This window comes from Lissotriton helveticus, chromosome 1_1 (assembly GCF_964261635.1).
Source record: "Lissotriton helveticus chromosome 1_1, aLisHel1.1, whole genome shotgun sequence".
In the NCBI taxonomy this organism is placed as follows: domain Eukaryota; kingdom Metazoa; phylum Chordata; class Amphibia; order Caudata; family Salamandridae; genus Lissotriton; species Lissotriton helveticus.
In genome coordinates, this window is record NC_136057.1 from 471,212,365 (window position 1) to 471,233,248 (window position 20,884).

General features: G+C 47.3%; 1 protein-coding gene across 2 annotated transcripts in view; it reads left to right on the forward strand.

Moving 5' to 3' along the window:
• TTLL1 (TTL family tubulin polyglutamylase complex subunit L1) overlaps positions 1–20,664 on the forward strand; it is a 408,294-nt gene extending 387,630 nt beyond the window's left edge. Inside the window, exon 12 of one of the 2 annotated variants that reach the window (XR_013606910.1) lies at positions 20,474–20,586. Coding sequence is in view for 1 of the 2 variants with exons in the window: in XM_078673886.1 (XP_078530012.1) it covers positions 20,474–20,594 (121 nt within the window). In the remaining variant the exon portion in view is untranslated. Of the gene's footprint in view, positions 1–20,473 lie in introns of both variants that reach the window. The other variant, XM_078673886.1, reaches the window with a different exon arrangement.
• The last annotated feature ends 220 nt before the right edge of the window (positions 20,665–20,884 follow it).

Here is a 20,884-nt window from a genome sequence, read left to right on the forward strand (position 1 = left end):
GCTGCAGCCGGGGCAAACATCCACTGAGCCCCTCTTTCCCTTGAATGAGGCACTCAAAGATACTCTCGGAGTGGCCCGGACCAAACCTTGCTCTGGCCACCCAGTCAATCGCCAAATGGTGAGACGCCACGGCGCTGCCCCAGTGGACCTGCAATTTTGTCTGTGTGCCCTTCCCATGAAAGCTTGGTGGTGCAAGATTCTATCAGTCAGACGAACACAGATATCTTTTGGACAACTCCCCTCTCCCCCCCCTTACCCTCCAACCAGGAGTCCAAACAAGACGAGACCTTTGAAAAGAGGGTATTTTCTTCCACCAGTTTGGCCTTCGGGTCCGTGAATGTCAGTTGTCTGCGGGGTCGCTATTCTCACGCTCTTTCGGATTCTGTGACTCAGGACTGTCCTAACAAAAGCCGTACAGGACAGTCCTGATAGGGTCAGGTTTACAGTCCGCTGTGGCTTGGACACCACCTATTCCATCGGGCGAACCGTTGGCACCAATGTCACCAATCACTGCCATGCCTGGCTGCCGTCCGTGGGTTTTTTCAGGTGATGACCAATCGTCCCTCATGGACATGTCCTTTGATGGGACTCGTCTATTTGGGAGCAAGGCAGATTCCACTCTGGATCAGTTCAAAGAGAGCAGGACCACAGCATGCTCCCTGGGCGTATCTGTCCAGCTGCACCAGCCCATCAGCCTTATCGTTCATTTCGTGGCTTCGGCAGAGGTAGCCCATACCAGTAGCCAATTCAGTCTCAGCAAGTTGCCCAGCAGTTTCACAGCTGCGACGGCAACCACCCTTGCGGAGCCACTCAGTCCACTGACACCTCTGCCCCCAACAGCCCTGCATTCAAAACCCCTTAAGCATGCCATTAGTGGAGCACAGCCGCCTAGTAGGAAGCAGGATCCAGTGATTCTTCCTGGGTTGGTTGACAATAACACTGGACAGGTGGGTCCTTCCAGTAGTCCGAAAGGGGTACACCTCACTCTTCATTGTCAATGCGCTGCACCCACCACTGTGAGAACAACTGACAAAAGACCATCTGTTCATTTTATGTCCGGAAGTGGAATCCCTTTTGGCCAAAGGCACTATTGAGACGGTGCCTGTGCCAGAGTAGGTTGTTGTTGTTGTTCCTGTTATTTTATGGTGCCAAAGAAGAACAGTGGCCTTTGCCTTTCCGCCAAAAAGAAGAGTCTAGGACATTCAGGAGAGGATCATTTCAGCCTCTGTCCGGAGTCTCAGGGAGGTCAATTCTGAGGCTGTACAAACTGATGGCCTCCTGTATCCTGCTAGTCAAGCATGCCAGGTGGCATATGGGGACACTGCAGTGGGATCTGAAGTCTTAGTGGGCCCATCATCAAGGGGACAGCTCTGACCATGTCCATATTGCAAGGAGACTTCAAAATATCTAAATTGGTGGTTATTGGACCGTTGTTTGGTCAGCGATAGACCCCTTTCCCTACACCACCTAGACCTGAGAGCGATGACCAATGCATCACTTCTGGTTTGGGGAAGACACCTGAGAGAGATATAGATCAGTGGTTTCTGATCTCAGGCAGAGGCCTGGCTCCTTAACAACCTTCTGAAGCTCTGGGCCATCTTCTTGACATTGAAAGCCTTCCTTTCATTTATCAAAGGGAGGCTAGTACAGGTGCTCACGGATAACACCACTGCCATGGGGATTTTTCTGATAGTGAATCACCTGGCAGGATCGTTGAATGCCGGAGCGGACAAACTCCATCGACTCCTAGCGGATTACGAGTGGCAGTTACACCCAGAGGTGGTGTAAGGTTTCTTCTGCTAATGGGGATAACCTTGGCTCAATCTATTCACCACCACCAAGAATACACAATGTCAGCAGTTCTGCACATTGGAGTTTCCAAGGTGTTCTGCTTGAAGACGCATTCCACTCAGAGTGGAACTTGGGACTCCTGTATGCCTTCCGGCCAATACCTCTTCTGCCCAAAGTGATGAAGAAGATCAGGGCCAGATTGGGTACAGAGATTATGGTATCCAGAGCTCCTGGGATTGAGCATCTGTCCTCCGATCAGGATTCTCCTCCCGGAGGACCTGCTGTCGCAGCAACAGGGCAGGTTTCTGCCCCCAGGTTTCCACAATCTCCACCTTCATGCCTGTATATTGAGCGGCAACAGCTGAACAGCTTTGACCTTCCTCCCGGGGTGGTTGATATCTCGGCAGCCAGATGTCTCTCGACAAAAACTGTATACGCTTGTCATTGGGACAGATTTGAGGTTTGATTCGGTGCATGCCAGATTCACCCCTTTCAGGCTAGATTACCAAAAGTTCTGTTTGTTTTGTCTCCAATTTGATAAGGCTTTGCTTTGGCCACAGTTTTAAAGGCTACCATTCGCCTGTTTCAGCCTTTTTACGCTTGTAGACCAGCTGTATTTGTTTAAATCACTTGTTGTGATGCCTTGTTTGGCAAGCCTTTAACACTTGTTTCCCTCCTCTATTCTTTTGCCACAATGGAACCTTAACTTGGTCCTCACATATTTGATGTGCACTCATTTGAGCTACTTCACATCTGTGCTTTATGGCTCCTCACCCTCCAGATGGTGTTCCTCGTTACCAACGCTTCGGTTAGTGAGTGAGCTTCAAGCTATGTGAGTTAACCTGCCTTACACCATCTTCTTTCTGACAAGCTGGTTCTGTAGACACAGGCATCCTTCTTGAAAGTTGTGATGCTGTTCCACGTCGCCCAAACCATCACCCTGCTGGCATTCAGTGCTCCGCCTCACCTCTCTAAGAAGGAGGAGAGACCTCTGAGACTACTGTGCTCCCATACACTAGCACTGGCCCCTTCTCTGCAGTCGAGTCCAGAAATACTTCACAGCCCTTCAAGGTCAAAGACCATACCCATACCATACCCAGCCACTCCCTGCTATTGGACAGATTGGGTGCGTTCGGGATAAGGGGTCAAGTCCATCAATGGCTCCAATCCTTCTTGACGGGTAGGACCCAGAGAATACAACTGGGGGATGTTACTTCCAGAGTGGGCTTTCTGGAGTGCAGAGTCCCGCAGGGCTCTGCACTATCCCCACTCCTTTTTAATTTGTACCTTCAGCCATTGATTGACTCGCTGGTTAAAATGGGTTGCCGTGTATTTAACTACGCGGACGACACCCAGCTATTGCTGAGTATTGATAATACAATCCTTGCACAAACTAGCGCCCAGAACATACTCAGACATACGGTTGGCTGGATGACGGCCAATCTGCTGAAAATAAACCCGGAAAAAACTGAGGTACTAGTGATCTCTACTTTAGTCTCGCCGTGGAGCGACCTCTACTGGCCCCAGGAACTAGGTCCCTCGCCGATACCGAGTGACAATGTAAAAAGCCTCGGAATTAAGATTGACAACGAATTGTCTATGACCAGTCAGATTTCATCAGTGGTAGGGATGTGTACTGGCTTGATCCGACAGCTACGGAAGCTGGCCCCTCTGCTCTCCTTTTCCGCACTCCGTATGGTAGTCTCGGCCACTATTGTGTCGAGACTAGATTACGGGAATGCTCTTTACCTTGGCCTACCCAAATTCTTGATTAACCGGCTACAGGTGGTCCTGAATGACGCGGCCCGTTTGATCTTCAAGGTACCTAGAAGATCTCATGCCTCTGCCCTTCTACTCAAATTACATTGGCTCCCCATTGAACAGAGGGTGGAGTTCAAGAGCTTGTGTACTGCCCATAAGGCCATCTATGGGCAAGCTCCTGCGTATATCAAAGAACGCTTGGAGTTATATACTCCCAAACGAGCTCTATGGTCCGCAGAATCCCAGCTTTTGGTATGTCCCCGCTATAAGTTAAAAACCAAAGGCGGTAGATCCTTTTCGGTTCTGGTTCCACAGATTTGGAACAATCTTCCAGAGTCACTTCGGAAAGAAGCAAATCTTTTGAGGTTTAGGAAGCAGGTAAAAACTTTGTTATTCAAGAAGGCACTAGATCTAGTTAAATAAATGTTATCATAATTTTCGGATCATCTTAGTTTCACGTATTTGTTGCTCTGTTTGTTTTAAGCGCCTAGAGACCTGGTGGTGAGTTGGCGCTATAAAAGACTAAGTTAACAATAACCCAGCTTCGAAACCACCTTCAGTGCCGAAAACACCATTGGTGTCAGAAACCTCTTTGAGTCCAAAAACTCCTTCCATGTTGAAGACCTCATCGGCATCGAGGCACACTTTAATGGTATCCTCCGATGACTCAGAGCAACCCATCCTCCAGTGGCTTCCGATGGAGCTAGATGTGAGGCAGAAATGTCTCTTCATCCATCCCCTGACAGGGAAGATGTCCACACAACTGAATCCCAAGCCCTCAGAGACTTTATCCTGGAGGGGAAAGCTGACCTTCAAGGAAGAGCTAGCTTTAGAGCCGCTCCCAAGCATAAGAGAAGTATAAGAGTATACCAATCTTTACCACATGTACCTCCTGCCCCTCTTCCTCCTCATTCTTCTTCTCTACCACCACCACCTCTTCCACCTCCAGCTCCACCTCCTTTATCACCACCTCCATATTCCCCAGAGGGCTCTCCAAACTCTTTTCACAGTGAAGGTAGCCCCTTCCAGCCCAGAGACCCTTGTGATACACCATTCAATCCGTTGTCCACTGATGACCCGTGGGATGCCTATGATATCAGTCTCCTAGGAGATCCTGATCTCGATCACTAACCAATAAGGGCATGACCCCTAACTGACCCAACAGCTTATTATGAGGTGATTCAAAGGCTGAGATCTCCCACAAGGTGGACATGCATGTCTTCCATGAACGGGATGACTTCTATGGGGAGACCTTTTAAGGCCTTCCCTAAACTAACCAGTAAGTAGTTCATTTCGGAGACACCAGTATAGGGGCGGTTCCAAGACCCCCTCCCTAGGTGCTCCCTCTCCTACCAGAGGCAGCAATAGTCCTGCCATCAGCAGACACCGACCGGTTACACCAGGGGTGCTTACAGGGGCAATAACATGGACAGGGGCAAGGGAGGTTTTAGCAAAGGGGACTCCACCATCAAAAACCGACTCACCATTTCCCCAGATCACACAACATCTTTTGTGGGCAGAATACCTAGATTTCCATTCTCTTTGGCAATAAATCCCATCAAGCAAGTGGGTCTTTGCCACTGTTGCTGCCTAGAACTTCTGACACCCCACCCCACAAACCCCACAAACATACTCTCAGCAGGGATCATCTCAACCTTCTGGAGGAAGAGATCAAAGCGCTCCTTCAAAAGGGGGTCATAGAACACGTGCCCCCATAGGCAGGGCAAAGAGGTTTAGTCCTACTTACTAATCACTAAGAAGGATGGCTCAATCAGGTCCATCTTGAAAATCAGAGCCCACCGAACAAGTCTGTAGGCTAACTCTGCAGGGTGTCATCTCTCTGCTTCAACAAGCAGACCTCTTGGTTGTGTTAGACCTTAGGGATGCTTATTTTAACATCCCCATTCATCCTGCCCAGCAGCTCTATCTACGCTTGATGGTAAGTGGCCATCACTATCAATTCAAAGCACTTCCATTCAGCATCACCACTGCCCCAAAGATCTTCAACAAGTGCCTGGCAGTAGTCCCCACAAAGCTAAGGAGAGGAGGCATCCATGTCTTCCCCCTACCTAGACAATTGGCTGATCAAGAGCTCAGGCAAGCCTCAGTGCCTAGCACATATACAGGCTACCATTTCACTCTTCCACAGCCTTGGTTTACAATATATACTAGCAAGTCCTACCTCTACAGATCCCGTCTTTTTTCGGAGCAATACCCATACTTCTTTTTCAGCCAAATTGTCACCTCACAGTAAGAGCTTTCATGAGCCTTTAAGCATGATGGCCCCGTGCATCGCTATAGTACCCCACGCCTGGATTCTCATACCCCATGCAACAGTGCCTTTCAGTCCAATGGTCAGAAGCGGATGGGTCAAATAGAGGATCTAGTGTTGGTAAAGGCGAGTGTACATCATTCTCTGCAGTGTTAGAACAGCACAGATCTGTTGCAGAGCAAGCCTTTTTAAACCCTATTCTACAAGTCACAATTACCATGTACGCCCCTTAAGTAGTCTGCCGGGGGGGAGTCGCTGGGTTCCTAGCCATGCCACAGACTAAGGTATATGGGCTTCTTATCACCAAAGGGAACCCATCAACTATTTTGAGCTCCTGGCCATACTCTTCGTCCTCAAAGCCTTCCTTCCTCTAATTCAGGGCAAGGTAGTTCTCATCAGGACATACAACATGACTGCTATGTATTACCTACAGAAACAGGGCTGCATTCACTTCCTTCCTCCCTCTCTCCTGGTACAGACCACTTGGCATTGGTTGCTTCACCACCACATCCACCTGATGGTGCAATATCTGCCACAACGGACATCACCCACCTCGTCGAACGCCACGCCATCACCTCCACAGACTACATCTTACTCGGAGACCTTACTTTCCACCTCGACAACCACAACGACCCCGACTCCACCACCCTCCTCGACAACCTATCCAACCTCGGACTGAAACAACTCGTCAACACCTCCACATACAGAGCAGGACACACCCTCAACCGCATCTTCGCAGGAGGGTTGAACGTCCATTTTAGCCACACCACCCAGCCCCCCTGGACCGACCACCACTACGTACACTTCACCTTCAGCACCACCACTGCACCCAAATCAGCACCACGCCCGCCGCGAAGGAACTGGAGCAAAATCACAGAGGAGCACCTCAACTCCACCCTCCTCCTAGACCCCCCTACCACGACCAATGCTAATTCTGCAGCCAAAGAACTCCATTGATGGATCGGCCGATGCGCCGACAAGATCGCCTCCCTCCGCAACCCTGCCAAACAAAGCCCACTGAAGGCCACTTGGTTCACCACTGAACTCCAACTCGCCAGGCGCACTCAGACGCCTCGAGAAAATATGGCGAAACCGGAATTCCACAGAAGAACAAAACAACCATAGGAGTGCCCTAAAGGAATACCACCAGCTGATAAGGGACACCAAACGGACCTTCATCAAGAACAAACTCGACATCGACCCAACGAACGCCAGAGAACTCTTCAACATGATACAAAATTCATCAAACCCCCCAGCGAGGCCACTGACGTCCCACCATTCCAGGAACTTTGCAACAAGCTCAGCACCTACTTCCATCAAAAGATCAAGACCCTCTATGACCAGTTCAGCAACCAGACACCGTTCACCACCCCGCTCCCCTCCGATGACCACCAGCCTACCATCACCACCTGGACCCCCGCAACGGTGGATCTCATCACCACGACCATGATGAAAAGCAGATCTGGAGCACCCACGGACCCCTGCTTACCTTACATCTACCAGAGGGCCGCCACCTCCATCGCTCCCGAACTAGGACGGACCATCAACGCCTCCCTCCAAACCGGCACAGTCCCTGACGACTGGAATAAGGCAGAAGTCAAGCCCCTCCTCAAGAAGCCCACGGCCGACCCCACAGACCTGAAGAACTACCGGCCAGTCTTCCTGCTCCCGTTGCTGCCAAAGTCACCGAAAGAGTCGTAAATACCCAGCTGACCGCATGCATCGAAGAGCACTCTATCCTTGACGCCTCTCAGTCCATATGTCGTAGCAACCACAGCACCGACACCGCCCTCCTCGCAGCCACTGACGACATCCGCATGCTACTCGACCAGGAAAACACCACAGCATTCATCCTACTAGACCTCTCAACTGCTTTCGACACCCTCTCACACCACACCCTCGCAGCCAGACTGCATGACGCCGGGATACAAGGAACCTCCCTCAACTGAATCCACACTTTTCTCTCCGGCCGAACCAGAAGATCAGATTCCCCCCCCCCCCTTTCATCTCCCAACCCACAGAGATCAACTGCGGAGTACAACAGGGATCATCGCTCAGCCCCACGCTCTTCAACATCTACATAGCCCCCCTCACCGCCATCATCAGACAGCATGGGCTCAACATAGTATCTTACGCCGATGACACCCAACTCATCCTCTCCCTCACGAACGATCCCAAAGGCACCAGGCTCAGCTTCCAGGAAGGAATGAAGGACATCGCGACATGGATGAAGGAAAGCTGCCTGAAGAACATGGAGAAGACTGAAGTCCTCATCCTGGGACCCACGACCTCCACCTGGGACGACACGTGGTGGCCCTCCACCCTCGGGGATCCTCCCACCCCAACAGACCATGCCCAGAACCTCTGCATCACCCTTGACTCCTCCCTCATCATGACATGCCAGATCAACGCTGTCACCTCCACCAGCTTCAACTGCCTCCGCATCCTCTGAAAGACCTTCAAATGGATCCCCCCTGAACACAGAAAAACCGACTGGACTACGGAAACGCCCACTACGCTGGCATCAACAGGACCCTTCTACACAAGCTCCAAACCATCCAGAATGCACCGGCCAGGCTCGTCCTCGGGAACCCACGACACAAACGCATGACTCAACACCTTCGAGACCTTCACTGGCTCCCAGTCGAGAAGAGAATAACCTCCAAGCTTCTCACCCACACCTACAAATCCCTCCACAACATCGGACCCAAATACCTCAATGATAAAGTCAGTTTCCACGCACCCAAAAGAATTCTCCGATCGGCAGACCTCTCCCTAGCAGAGACACACCGCATCCGCAGAAGCAGAACAGGAGGAAGGGCCTTCTCCTACCGCACAGCCAAAACCTGGAACGAACTCCTGGTCAACATCAGATGATCCCCTAACCTGCACATCTTCAGGAAGGACCTCAAGACCTTGCTCTTCGACTGATCCGAAGCTGCCTACGGCCACCCTCCTTCCCCCCTCCTGTGCCTTGAGACCCTCACGGGTGAGTAGCGCACTTTATAAACCCTGATTGGTTGATAACAACCTTGTCAACCTGCTCAGAGGGACGCTTCAATAAGCCTATGAGTGGGTACTCCACCTGCGAGTCCTTCAGTACTTTCACCCCCCCCAAAAAATGCCCACACTCGGAGTCTAGGGGCAATGCACTATGGATGAACAGGTCAGGGGTATTTGTTTCCGCCTCTTCCACTTCTTTCCTCTGAAGAAGCGGCAAACATCTCAGGCTCTCCTCCATGTAGGCCTTTTCTGGGAAGACAGACCTGGCACTCCAGACTCCTCGAAATGTCAATAAGTCACCACAAGAATCTCCCCAGTAGGCTGGACCTTCACACCAGGAGCCAAGGTCAGTTCATGCATCCTGACCCCAAGCAGCTCAATCCAGCAATTTGGTGCCTGAGTTCCTAAAGTTTAGCTAGCTGTGTCTTCCACAGGACAGCTTGTACATCTTATTAGAGTCTTGCAAGCATTCCACACAAGCCTTCTATTCAGCCAAATGGAAGAAATGTGTCAATTGCTGCATCTCAAAACAACTGGGCACCTGCAAAATCTGCAGTCCAGGATATCACATTCTACTTGCTTCATATACAAAAGTTAGGCTTGGCCTGCACTTCAGTATAGCTACATTTAGTGTCTATGGCTGCATACATGAAAAATAGGGAACAATCCTCCCTGTTCTGCATACCAGTTAAAGCATTCGTGGATGGCCTTAAAACAGTCCTCATTCCAGCATGGAATCTTAACATAGTCCTTATCAGACTCATGGGACCTCGCTTTGAGCCCCTACACTCTTGCCTTCTCCAGTACCTTTCCTGGAACATAGCCTTTCTTGTGGCCATAACCTCACCTAAGCGTATTAAGAGTCAGGCCCTCACACTCCTAGAATCCTTCATTCAAGTTCACAAAAATAGGGTTGTACTCCAAACTAACCATACGTTCCTCCCTAAGGTGGTTTCTCCTTTTCATCTTAACCAAACCAAAGAGCTACCCGTTATTTCCCTCAACCAGACTCTGTAACAGAGAGAACCCTATGTACCATAGATGTCAAAAGTGACTCTATTATCACAGATCTTTCCTTATTAACTATTTTTCTTTTGCAATTCTCATGTGCCCCTTGCTGCATGTACTCACCACTACATACTGCTCTAACCCACTGTGCATAAAACAATGTGACATAGAGTATTGCCAAGTAAGGGCCTGATTTACATTTAGACGGGCTGCCTGCCGTTCCTGTATGGGGATTGAAGAAATTACTCCATCCCCATGATGGAGGGACTGCCCACCTAATTCCTAAATGGCGGTTCCTGTTCCGTTTACCTCTGTGCTCAGGGCTGCGCCAGCAGAATGCAGCCATGTAGCACAGAGTATTTTCTTACAAAAAGAAAATCACAAAATGTGATTTTCTTTGTGTAAAAGAGAAAATATAATGCTCCTCCCACCATGGAATCTTTTCCCATGGCAGGGGGAGCATTTTATCAATTCTACTCTCCGTTACAGCCAGGTTGTGCATGGCGGCAAGGAACAGTAAACAATAGCTACATGTCCACTCATCTAAATTGGATGGGTGGATATGTAGCAATTTCTCCGATGGCTCTTACTCCCCGGGGCCATCAGAGAAGCTGGGCCATGTCGCACACAGAGTACTCTCCACCATGGACAAATTTAAGGTCCATCCAACATTAAATCAGGGAGGCGGACAGACCGCAATGTTGGCAGGAACGGAACTCCATCATCACCGTAATGAAGTTCCCTTCCCATCAACATATTTAATCAAGCCCTAAGTGAGAAGTCACCCTATACCTCGTGACTCGAAAGACTGCGTCAAAGAAAAACAAATTGCAAACATCGGAACCCAACACTAGTTGGCAGGAGTATGCAGAGCATGTGAATCTACAGCAGTACACACTACAAACAAATGCTTACAGGGTAAACTTAGGATTCATGGAGAAACATTAAAACAATTTCCGTAGACGCTTTCCCCGTGAGCTTCTCCAGCGCGACAGGCTGACTGGCTGTGCATGCTGCCCCCAGAAACAGCTGTACAAAAGGGGGTGGTGATGGACGGAGTATCTGAACCAATCAAACACTCACACCCAGTCAACAGATCTGGGTTTAATCCATCACCGTTCTTTAGCCCACTCTGCCACACCAGTTCAGACATGACCATATGCAAATCAGTCTGACCCTGTGCCTCATGGGAACAGTCCAGCCCGATCTGCCAAGCCATGCCTTCCCTGAACCGGATTCAAGCTTCCTAGGACCGGTTTCTGGCATTACAGCCGTCTTCTGCCAGGCTTGCTTGAATCCAGTGGCAAAGTGAGCAAGGGACTCACGTCTGAGCATACCCTGCCAACTTATGGCGAACAAAGCGGTACACAAGGGGGTGGTGATGGACGGAGCATCTGAACCAATCAAACACTCACACCCAGTCAACAGACTGGGTTTATTCCATCACCGTTCTTTAGCCCACTCTGCCACCCCAGTTCAGACATGGCCATATGCAAATCAGTCTGCCCCTGTGGGAACAGTCCAGCCCGAACTGCCAAGCCATGATGGATTAAACCCAGATCTGTTGACTGGGTGTGAATGATTGGTTCAGATGCTCCGTCCATCACCACCCCCTTTTGTACCGCTTTGTTCGCCATAAGTTGGCAGGGTATGCTCAGACGTGAGTCCCTTGGTATTGGGAAACATTTTGTGCAGCCGTTGGAGGGTGTAATACCATGTTGTCATAAGTTTATATGCGGTCTCCCTCTGTGGTATGCTTCTGAATGTTTTCGGTATATCCCGCCAAAGTTGTTCCCCTTGCTTAGGAGTGAGCTTATCCATGCTGACCGATTGCCAGTACGTTGGATATGTGTGGGATTGAATTGGAGTAGAGTGCTGCAGTACTTGGTAGGTACGCGAGATGAGGCCCCGGGACCCGTCATATGAGCGAACCAGTGTCTAGTATGTGGTGGGGGGCTGGGTCGCCCCCTGTATGTTCGATGGTGTGTGTAGCCAATGCCTGATCTGGTAGTATTGTAACCTTACTTCCTCCAGCAGATGGAATCCCTTTTTACACTGGTTGAAGGTTTTAAATTGATCCCCCTCAAAGAGGTCCCGGATTGTTCAGCATTCCCTCTCTGTTCATGTTGGGAAGGAATGCGGTTGCAGTGCTGGTGGAAAATGTGGATTGCGTGCCAGTGGGGTACTAGAGGATGCAACCACCCTATCCATGTTTATCGAATGCTTTTTACTCTCACGAACCACCCATTCAGAAATGTAGCGTAAATGTGATGCCCAATAGTATTCTAGGGTGTTGGGTCACGCAAATCCACTTCTATCTCGAGGTAGCATAAGGAGTTTGTTAGGGAAACATGATCGTTTTCCCCCATATGAAAGTGGTTAGGTCTTGTTGTAGGCGTAGAATGTGAGGCTATGGTATTGGTGTGGGTAGTGTTTGAAATAGATATAGTAGTTTTGGCAAAACAGACATTTTGACTGCATTAAGGCACCCTAGCCATGATATTTGTCAAGATTTCCACGTATGGAGGTCCTCAAAGACGGCTTTCTTATTCTCCGACCAAAGGCTTTCTCCGTGCGATAACAAGCAGGCAGGGATGTTCCAGTAGTGCGCCTTTTCTACCAAGTGAGCTATCCGCTGCACATTGTCTGCTCCCTGACGGTGCCTTATAAACCAAACTTGATCCTGGTTAATATGTCCCGGAAGGGATGTGTGTAAGCGATTGGCTAGTATTTTTGTGTATATCTTGAGATCTGTGTTGAGAAGCGCAATGGGGCTATATGAGAAGCATAAAGTGTGGTCCTTACCCAGTTTAAGGATAAGTGCTATTTTTGCCATAGCGGCCGTCGGGCCTGTACTGTCTGTGAATGAGTTAAGTAGGCGTAGTAAGTGATCTTGGATTTGTTGAAGGAAAATGCGGTAGAAGTGTACCGGCAGACCATCCGGGTCCGGCAAGTCCTTCAGTGCCTCCTGAGCTCTTCTAGCGTGATTGGTTCCTCAAGAAACTGTGTGTGTTGTTTGTCTAAAGGGGTCCATGTGCAATTAACGAGTATTGCATCTGTTGTGTTCAAATGGGGAGTACCTTGGGCATAACAGAACAGAGTAGTATGTGTGGATGGCTGCCAGTTCATCCCTTTCAGTTGTGGCCCACGTATTCTCTGCAGTTTTGATTTTAGCAATATAAGCCTTTGCAGCCCTTTGTCTTAATTGACATTCCAGGATTGAGCCCACTTTATCTCCCCATCAAAATATTTTTGTTTTAACGCCAGCAATGCGCGTACCGCCCTATTCGTTCTGTGTTCTGGGTTGGCCTCGGAGTACTGCCAGCCGTTGTTTATTCGATTGTGAGGGCGTCGAATGGTCTAACTTCTCCAAAGCTTTTATGTCGCTGGCCAATTTGGTCTCTACCAGTCGAGCTTCTCCGCTACGGGCTATCGCTTTGGAGGTGATTACTCCTCTAATGGTTGCTTTAAAAGCATCCCATACTACTGGATATGGTGTTTCAGGAAAGTCATTGGATATAAAATATGCTGACATTTCCTTCCAGATCTCTGCTACATCTACTGGGTCGCGGGGAAGGTGCTAGCAAGAATGATGTTGTGGGAGTTAGTGTTTTTTTTGCAATAGTAGTTCCACGCGCGCTTGATCTAAGACAGAAATATCCGACATGAAGGCATAGATTACATCCTGCACTAGTGCATAGGAGAGGAACAAGTAGTCTATGCGGGAATAGGAGCGATGCACATGTGAGTAGTAAGAGTAATCCTGTAGATCTGGGGAGTAGTAGCGCCAGGCATCTATGAGCCCTAGGTATGTAGAGTTGCAGACTTGGCCCTCACACATCACCTGTTCTCTCAATAGATCCCTATGAAAGAGTTCCTGTGCGTGATTAGGTGCATACACATTGAGAAGAGTAAGAAGCACACCACCAGTTGAATATCAATTTTAATATATCTGCCCTCCTTGCATCTTATTACTCGTGTTTTACTTCGGCCGATTCCTAACTTACAGAGAATTGCAACTCCAGCTGTCTTTGTTGCAGAGGTTGCCCAGTATTGAATTGGGTATTTGGGATGGGCCATACGGTGAGTGTCGGATTGTAGGAGATGTGTCTCCTATAAGAAGATGATGTAATGGTCTTGATGTAAGATATAATTAATCCTAACAGTTCAAGTGATCAGTGTCAACTTTCACAAACATTCAATAACAATGCATTAATGAACCAGAAAAACGAAGAACGAAAAAGGGGAGAGAGAGGGGGAAAAAAAGAAAAAACAGGAAACCGCTATAGAAAATGTTAGAAAAATATATACATTTTATTCAATACATAGTTTAAAACAATCTGAAGCAGTGCGCTCAGGAATATATACTGGTACATAAAGAAATTTACAGAACCAGACAAGTAGCGAACAGAAGGAATTACACAGCAGGGGGAGTTCAGGACAAAACTGAAACAACAATAACAAGCAAGACGATGCGTCCTTCCTTAGTTATGGCCACATGTGCGTCGACGGCGTTTCGATGATTATCTAATTACAAGTTCATCATCGGGACTAATTAATTTTCAAACTGAGCATCCAAACAATCTTTTTAGAAGGGGTATAAGGTCCCAGATGATTTGACAGGTTCCGGGGGTATACTATATTATACCAGACGGCCAAAGGATTCATGTTTTTTTTAAAAATGGGAGGAATGCCATATATCCGATTGATGCATACAGAAATTTGTATTATTGAATTGTACCACGCCATTTAATTCTCAACACGAAGTTGCAGCGCATATGAATTGTATCGCTCAAAGCATCTCCTCCATGGCTGCATATATTACTTTAAGCAGATGTTGTCAAATCTTCTGTGTGCTTCACTTTGGCGTAAAGGCAATACGTCCTTCATGCTGCAGCTGAGTCAGGAAGCCCATTGTGATTGATGTAAGATATAGCGCCAAATCTGATGTTGTTTATTGGGGGAGTTAAGGCCCTTTACATTAAGGGAGATAATCTTTAAATGGGGAGCAGTGGTCATTGTTGGTGGACAGCGTGTTTTCTAGTGATACTGCACTGGGTTATATGGGTGGTAATTCTGGATTTCATTACAAGCCAAGGAGGCTACATTATGCATTAATCCTTTAATGCCAATGCAGCTCACAAACAGCCGCTTACATCACGAAGACTAGAATAAGAACAAAGTGACATCATAGTATCCATAAAAGGCATGTGCCAGGGAAGATCAGCCTCTTTTAAATGCGGCTCTCAAACAGATAAGTTACCTTTCTTACTCTGAATTTTTATTTAGGTTTATTAATATTGTTTAGACCATATGTTTGGACCATATGTTTATATATTTAGAGCATATACCGTTAAGCTACATTACATTCCTGAAACTTTGTGCAACTTAGTTCTGGTTATATTTTAAAGTGTTTGCCATGCTTATTCTTTCTAACTCTTTTGAACCCTCGCCTTTCTTGTCTCGCCGCAACCCCCCTCCCTAAAAGACTTCCAATATATGGTTGTCTTCCCCTCACCTTCGTGACTCCCATGTCCGTTTTTTGTTGTATTCTCTCCCCTCGCGCTCATCACCGCGTTTTCCATGGTTGCGCGCTCTTTGTGCTCAAAGCTCACTTCTTTATGGGCTCTTAATCTTTCTTTAGCCTTTACCCGTTAAAATGCCTGCCTCGCGCTCTACAACGACGCGTGCAGTGCATACATTCTCGCATTAGAGGAATGACCCTCGGCAGCGCAGGCGTAGCGCGCCCTGCCTCCTAAGGGTCATTCCTCTTTCCTTCGCGTTTCTCTGCCTCGAGCACGTCGGTTGCTACGAGGAGCTCTCTCTCTTCACTGCCGATCAACTGTTATACGCGCATTACTCGTTTCTAGGGCAAACGGAGCCTTACCTTACATTAATTCAGACGGGGAGTCGTCTTTGGGTAAAATTACATAATAAAAAAAAGGGGGCAAATTTAAATACAAAGTAGTTTCGATTGGACTACATTATTTAAGGGGGCACATTTAAATAGAGTATATTTGATTGGAGTTCTTAACTGAACTTTTGAGACACTACTAAAGTTACATTTCATTACCAGAACTCGGATTATATTGTTTAACCTATTTTAACATTAAAAAACAATCCTTTGTACCACTTTATTCCCTTAATATATTGTTATATACCAGACATACATTGGCATTATGTCTGATTTGGAATCTGACGACGCTGTCGCTAGCTCCCCTACCCACACTAGCGATTCTTTTAAGAATTTTCTTAAAAAAGAGATGAGATCATGCATGATTAATACTCTAAAAGAAGTCATGTCTCATAAAAGAGCGCTAAGTATTGAAGGCGATACAACTCATGATCCTTCCTTATCCAAAGCCACTAAAAAAGTCAAGCACAATCTAGGCACTACTGGTAATATTCCTAACCCAGTTGACATGGGAGGTCCTAGCACCTCACGCAGTATGGGAGGCCATAGCGCCTCAAAAGGTGTTGGTGTCCCTTGCGGCACAATAAGGATGGGTGCCCCTGGCGGCACAGTTTTGGGAGGTGCCCTTAGCGGCACAATTGGTGAAAACGCTTTGGGAGGTGCCCTTAGTGGCACAATTGGTGAAAACGCTTGTGCTGACTCAGACTCCTACTCCGATGTAGAAGAAGTATATGATGAGCCTTATGATGAATTCTTTTTTGATCTTGACGATAATGACTTGGATGACATGGATCTAAATGCGCTTTCTGAGGCGAACTCCTCCCCTTCCTCTAAAGACGCAATTCTTGACCCTTTAGGTGGAGAAATGTTCTCCCCTAACAACTTCTCCCGCCCAAATAGCTCTAAATGGTTCCCTCACGACCATGTCGCTAAGTTTATTACAAAGTGGCTAAGGAATACTCTTGAAAGAGATACACGCAATACCATGCGATCCGAATGCCCGAGACCATGGATTGACGATAAGGTCTGCCAGACCCCTAATCTAGACCCAGACCTAATAAAAATTTTATTTAAACTGGGAAAAGATCCCAGGAAAGGCCTGGAAAGATCCCTTAAGGCCTGCCAAGACCGCCTCCTGGATGTCCTCGGCCCACTTACCAGAATCCTTGATTTAGCAGAGGAATTTCATATTTCTAATACTCCCCTTGACATTGGGCTAATAAGAGGTTGGAGCCAGAGGGCTATTGTGCTCCTAGGGAACGCTAATTCCGGTCTCAATATGGAAAGAAGGAAAACTATCCTCTACAGGATTAACCCCAAACTTGGGGACCTCGCTGAAAAAGAACCCTCCAATAAGCCTAAAGGTCTCCTATTTGGAGAAGATATGATCAAGACAATCGGAAAATATGTCGCCACCTTCACCGCCTTAGATAGGGCCCAGAACAACATGAGAAAAGTCTTTCCAACAAATGTTTTTGGGCAGGCCGGAAGAAGGGGCCGCTCTTCCGGCCGTGGAACCTTCCGGCCCTTCTCATCCGGCAGAGGAAGAGGTACCACCGGTAGAGGCTTCTACCCTTCCAACAAACAATTCTACCCTCAACGAAGACGCGGTTCCCGTGGCAGAGGCTTCTCCTCCCGTGGAGCATCAAACAACAATTCTCAAAGTAAGTGCCCTTTCTTCTCTCTCACCTCCCAGGGTCGGGGGAAGACTCAAACTCTTTTTTCACGTTTGGAAAAGATTTACACAAGACCCATGGGTTCTAGAGACAGTTTGGGGATTCAGGATAGACTTTGTAGACACTCCTTACCAGACTACTACTCCAGACCCCTAGACCTTCCTTTATAACATCTAGCAATCGTCAGAGAGGAGGTTTCCTCTATGCTCAAGAAAGGTGCCATTACCGAGGTACCTTGGTCCCAAAAGAAATTTGTAAGTACCCTCTTCTTAGTCGAGAAGAAGGACAAAGGTTGGAGACCGGTAATAAACCTACGGGAAGTAAACAAATATCTTGTTTATCGACACTTCAAGATGGAAGGGATCCATCTTCTCAGGGACCTTCTCCTTCACGGAGATTGTCTGGTCAAATTAGACTTAAAAGACGCCTATTTTACCATCCCTATGGCCGAGGAACATCAACCCTTTCTCCAATTTATAAGGGACGGTCACCTATATCAATTTCAAGCTCTCCCTTTCGGTCTCTCGTCCGCCCCTTGGTGTTTCACCAAGGTCATGAGAACGATTGTTTCCATTCTGAGAGCAAGAGGTATTCGACTAATTATCTACCTAGACGACATCCTCATCATGTCTCAAACTCATGCACAAGTCTTAGAGGATCTCAAGGTGTCCATGGACCTCATAGAGGACCTTGGCTTCATTATAAACATAAAAATCCATTCTGACGCCCTCAAAATCCCTAGAGTTCCTAGGTTTCACTGTGGACACCTCCAGTTGTCTCCTCTTACTTCCCAAAAAGAAAATTGCCAAAATTCGGAAAGAGATCAGATTTGTTCTGAGACAACAATCTCTCTCTCTCCGAGAATTGGCCAGACTCCTGGGTCTACTTTCTTCTTCGATCCAAGCTATCTTCCCAGGTCCAGAGGGTGAAAGCCAATGCACTTCGGTCCGGTCTTTGGTACGGGGACCATGTTTCTCTAGATCAACAACCGAAACTGGAACTCTCTTGGTGGCTGGACAATTTGGACGCCTGGAATGGAAGGGCTATCTTTGGCTTTGACTTTGTTTTGGAGTCAGACGCCAGCATTCACGGTTGGGGAGCACGTCTCCTCGACCAAGACACCGGTGGAGTATGGACCCATTCAGAGTCTTCTCACCATATACATTTTTTAGAAATGACTGTTGGTCTCTATGCTCTTATGAGTTTCAGACACTCCCTTCAGGGCAGATCTGTCCTTCTGAAGATGGACAACGTTTCTGCAGTCTCTTATATCAACCGACTCGGTGGTACGAGGTCTGTGGACCTATCAGATCAGGCCAAGAAACTCTGGATGTTCTGTCTGGAACACAAGATTGCTTTGAAGGTGGAATATCTCCCAGGGAAATCCAATATCTCAGCAGATTGGAACTCGAGATTCCTTCAAGATTTCAGCGATTGGAAACTCGATGTGACAATTTTCAATTCCCTGAATCACTTCTGGGGTCCTTTCGATGTGGACCTTGTCGCCAGCCGGTTGACCTTCCAACTCCCTCAGTATTTCAGCTGGATGCCAGACCCGGGTGCTCTGGCTGTGAATGCTTTTCTCCAGCCTTGGGCTCCTCTTCACCCTTACGCTTTCCCCCCCGTTCGCAATGATTCAAAGGGTTCTACAGAAAGTGAGACAGGAACAGTGCTCACTTGTCCTGATAACTCCTTTCTGGCCATCTCAAGCCTGGTTCCCTACAGCTCTGGAACTTTCTTGCGACGTTCCCTTCCTGATTCCCGCAACTCAGGGCCTCATCTTAAACGCAAACGGAGAAGATCATCACCTGGTTCTTTCAGGGAGTTTGAACCTTCTTGCTTGGAAAGTGTCAGGCAATCTAACCAATTGTCTGGACTTTCGTCATCTGCTCTCACTCTCCTTGGTGCATCATGGGCACCAGGAACCCACTACAAATATAATAACATCTGGAAGAAATGGTCTCGTTGGTGCATGGAGAGGAACTTGGATCCCGTGGAGGCTCCTATCGTTAACATAGTTAACTTTTTGGTAGAACTCTTCGACAATGGTCTCTCCTATAGATCAATAAATTGCTTTAGATCTGCAATTTCAGCTGGACATTCTCTCGTCAACGGTAAGATGGTAGGTAAGACTGTTATCATTTGTAGAGTACTCAAAAGTATTAGACTTAAAAGGCCTCCTCGCCCTAAATATCAGTCTGTTTGGGATGTTAAACTTCTGCTTGACCTTTTTTGTTCATGGCCTGACAATTCTCTCCTTAACAGGAAATGTCTTTCTATTAAACTTGCCTCTCTTCTTTGTTTAGTCTCTTGTCGCAGAGTTTCAGATGTTAAAGCTCTGGACATCTCTAATAGATGTTATGACATGTTTGGTGTTAAATTTGAAATTTTTAGGAGAACTAAAACCATGTCTGACTTTATCTTCTATCCACGTTTTGATTTTTGCAAAAAACTCTGTGTGGTTGATTGTATGAAGGAATACGACTCCAGGATGTCTAATCTTCGACCCCCTGATGCAAATCAACTTCTTGTTTCCTATGTCAAACCCTTTAAACCCATCTCATCCTGCTCTATCGCAAGGTGGGTTAAATTGGCTATGAACTTCGCTGGTATTGACCTTTCAAAATTTCAAGCTCATTCACTAAGAAGCGCAATGGCCAGCAAGTCATACTGGTCGGGTGGTAAGTTGTATGCTATCCTTAAGGCTGCTGATTGGTCTAATGCCTCTACCTTTGCCCATCATTATTGTAAACCAATTGAACATGTTTCTGACGTTGTGATTCAAGGCTACCAACATGCATAATGTAGCCTCCTGTCTTGTAATGAAATTGCGATTCTCCTATTAACATGACCAGAGAATCTGGATTTCATTAAAGACACGGAGGCTAACATTATCCCTCCCGTCCCTCCCTGGAGGGAAATTGAGGATTGATTTGGTTTACAATGTTTTCAATGTTTCATGCCCTTTTAACCTTATGTTATGCTTTTCTTATTGCTTCTTCTGAAGGTTACTTTGTGCCTTTCTTGATTTGCTTTATTTTCTTCCAGACAATTCGAATTGATGAATCTCCAAGGATGTTCCAAGTTTCGACAATACTTCCTTCAAGTTTTAAGATGTATCCTTCGTTTGCAGCTTGATCTGTCGTTCGAGGCATTTAAAAGAGGCTGATCTTCCCTGGCACATGCCTTTTATGGATACTATGATGTCACTTTGTTCTTATTCTAGTCTTCGTGATGTAAGCGGCTGTTTGTGAGCTGCATTAGCATTAAAGGATTAATGCATAATGTTAGCCTCCTTGTCTTTAATGAAATCCAGATTCTCTGGTCATGTTAATAGGAGAATCGCAATTGGTATCCGTTTCCGTTCCCCTCGAAGGCTCTATCATGAGTTATATCAATAGGTGTAATGCCTATGCCCGGGGGGAAATACAGCGATATGTCCCACATCCCTGGTAGTCG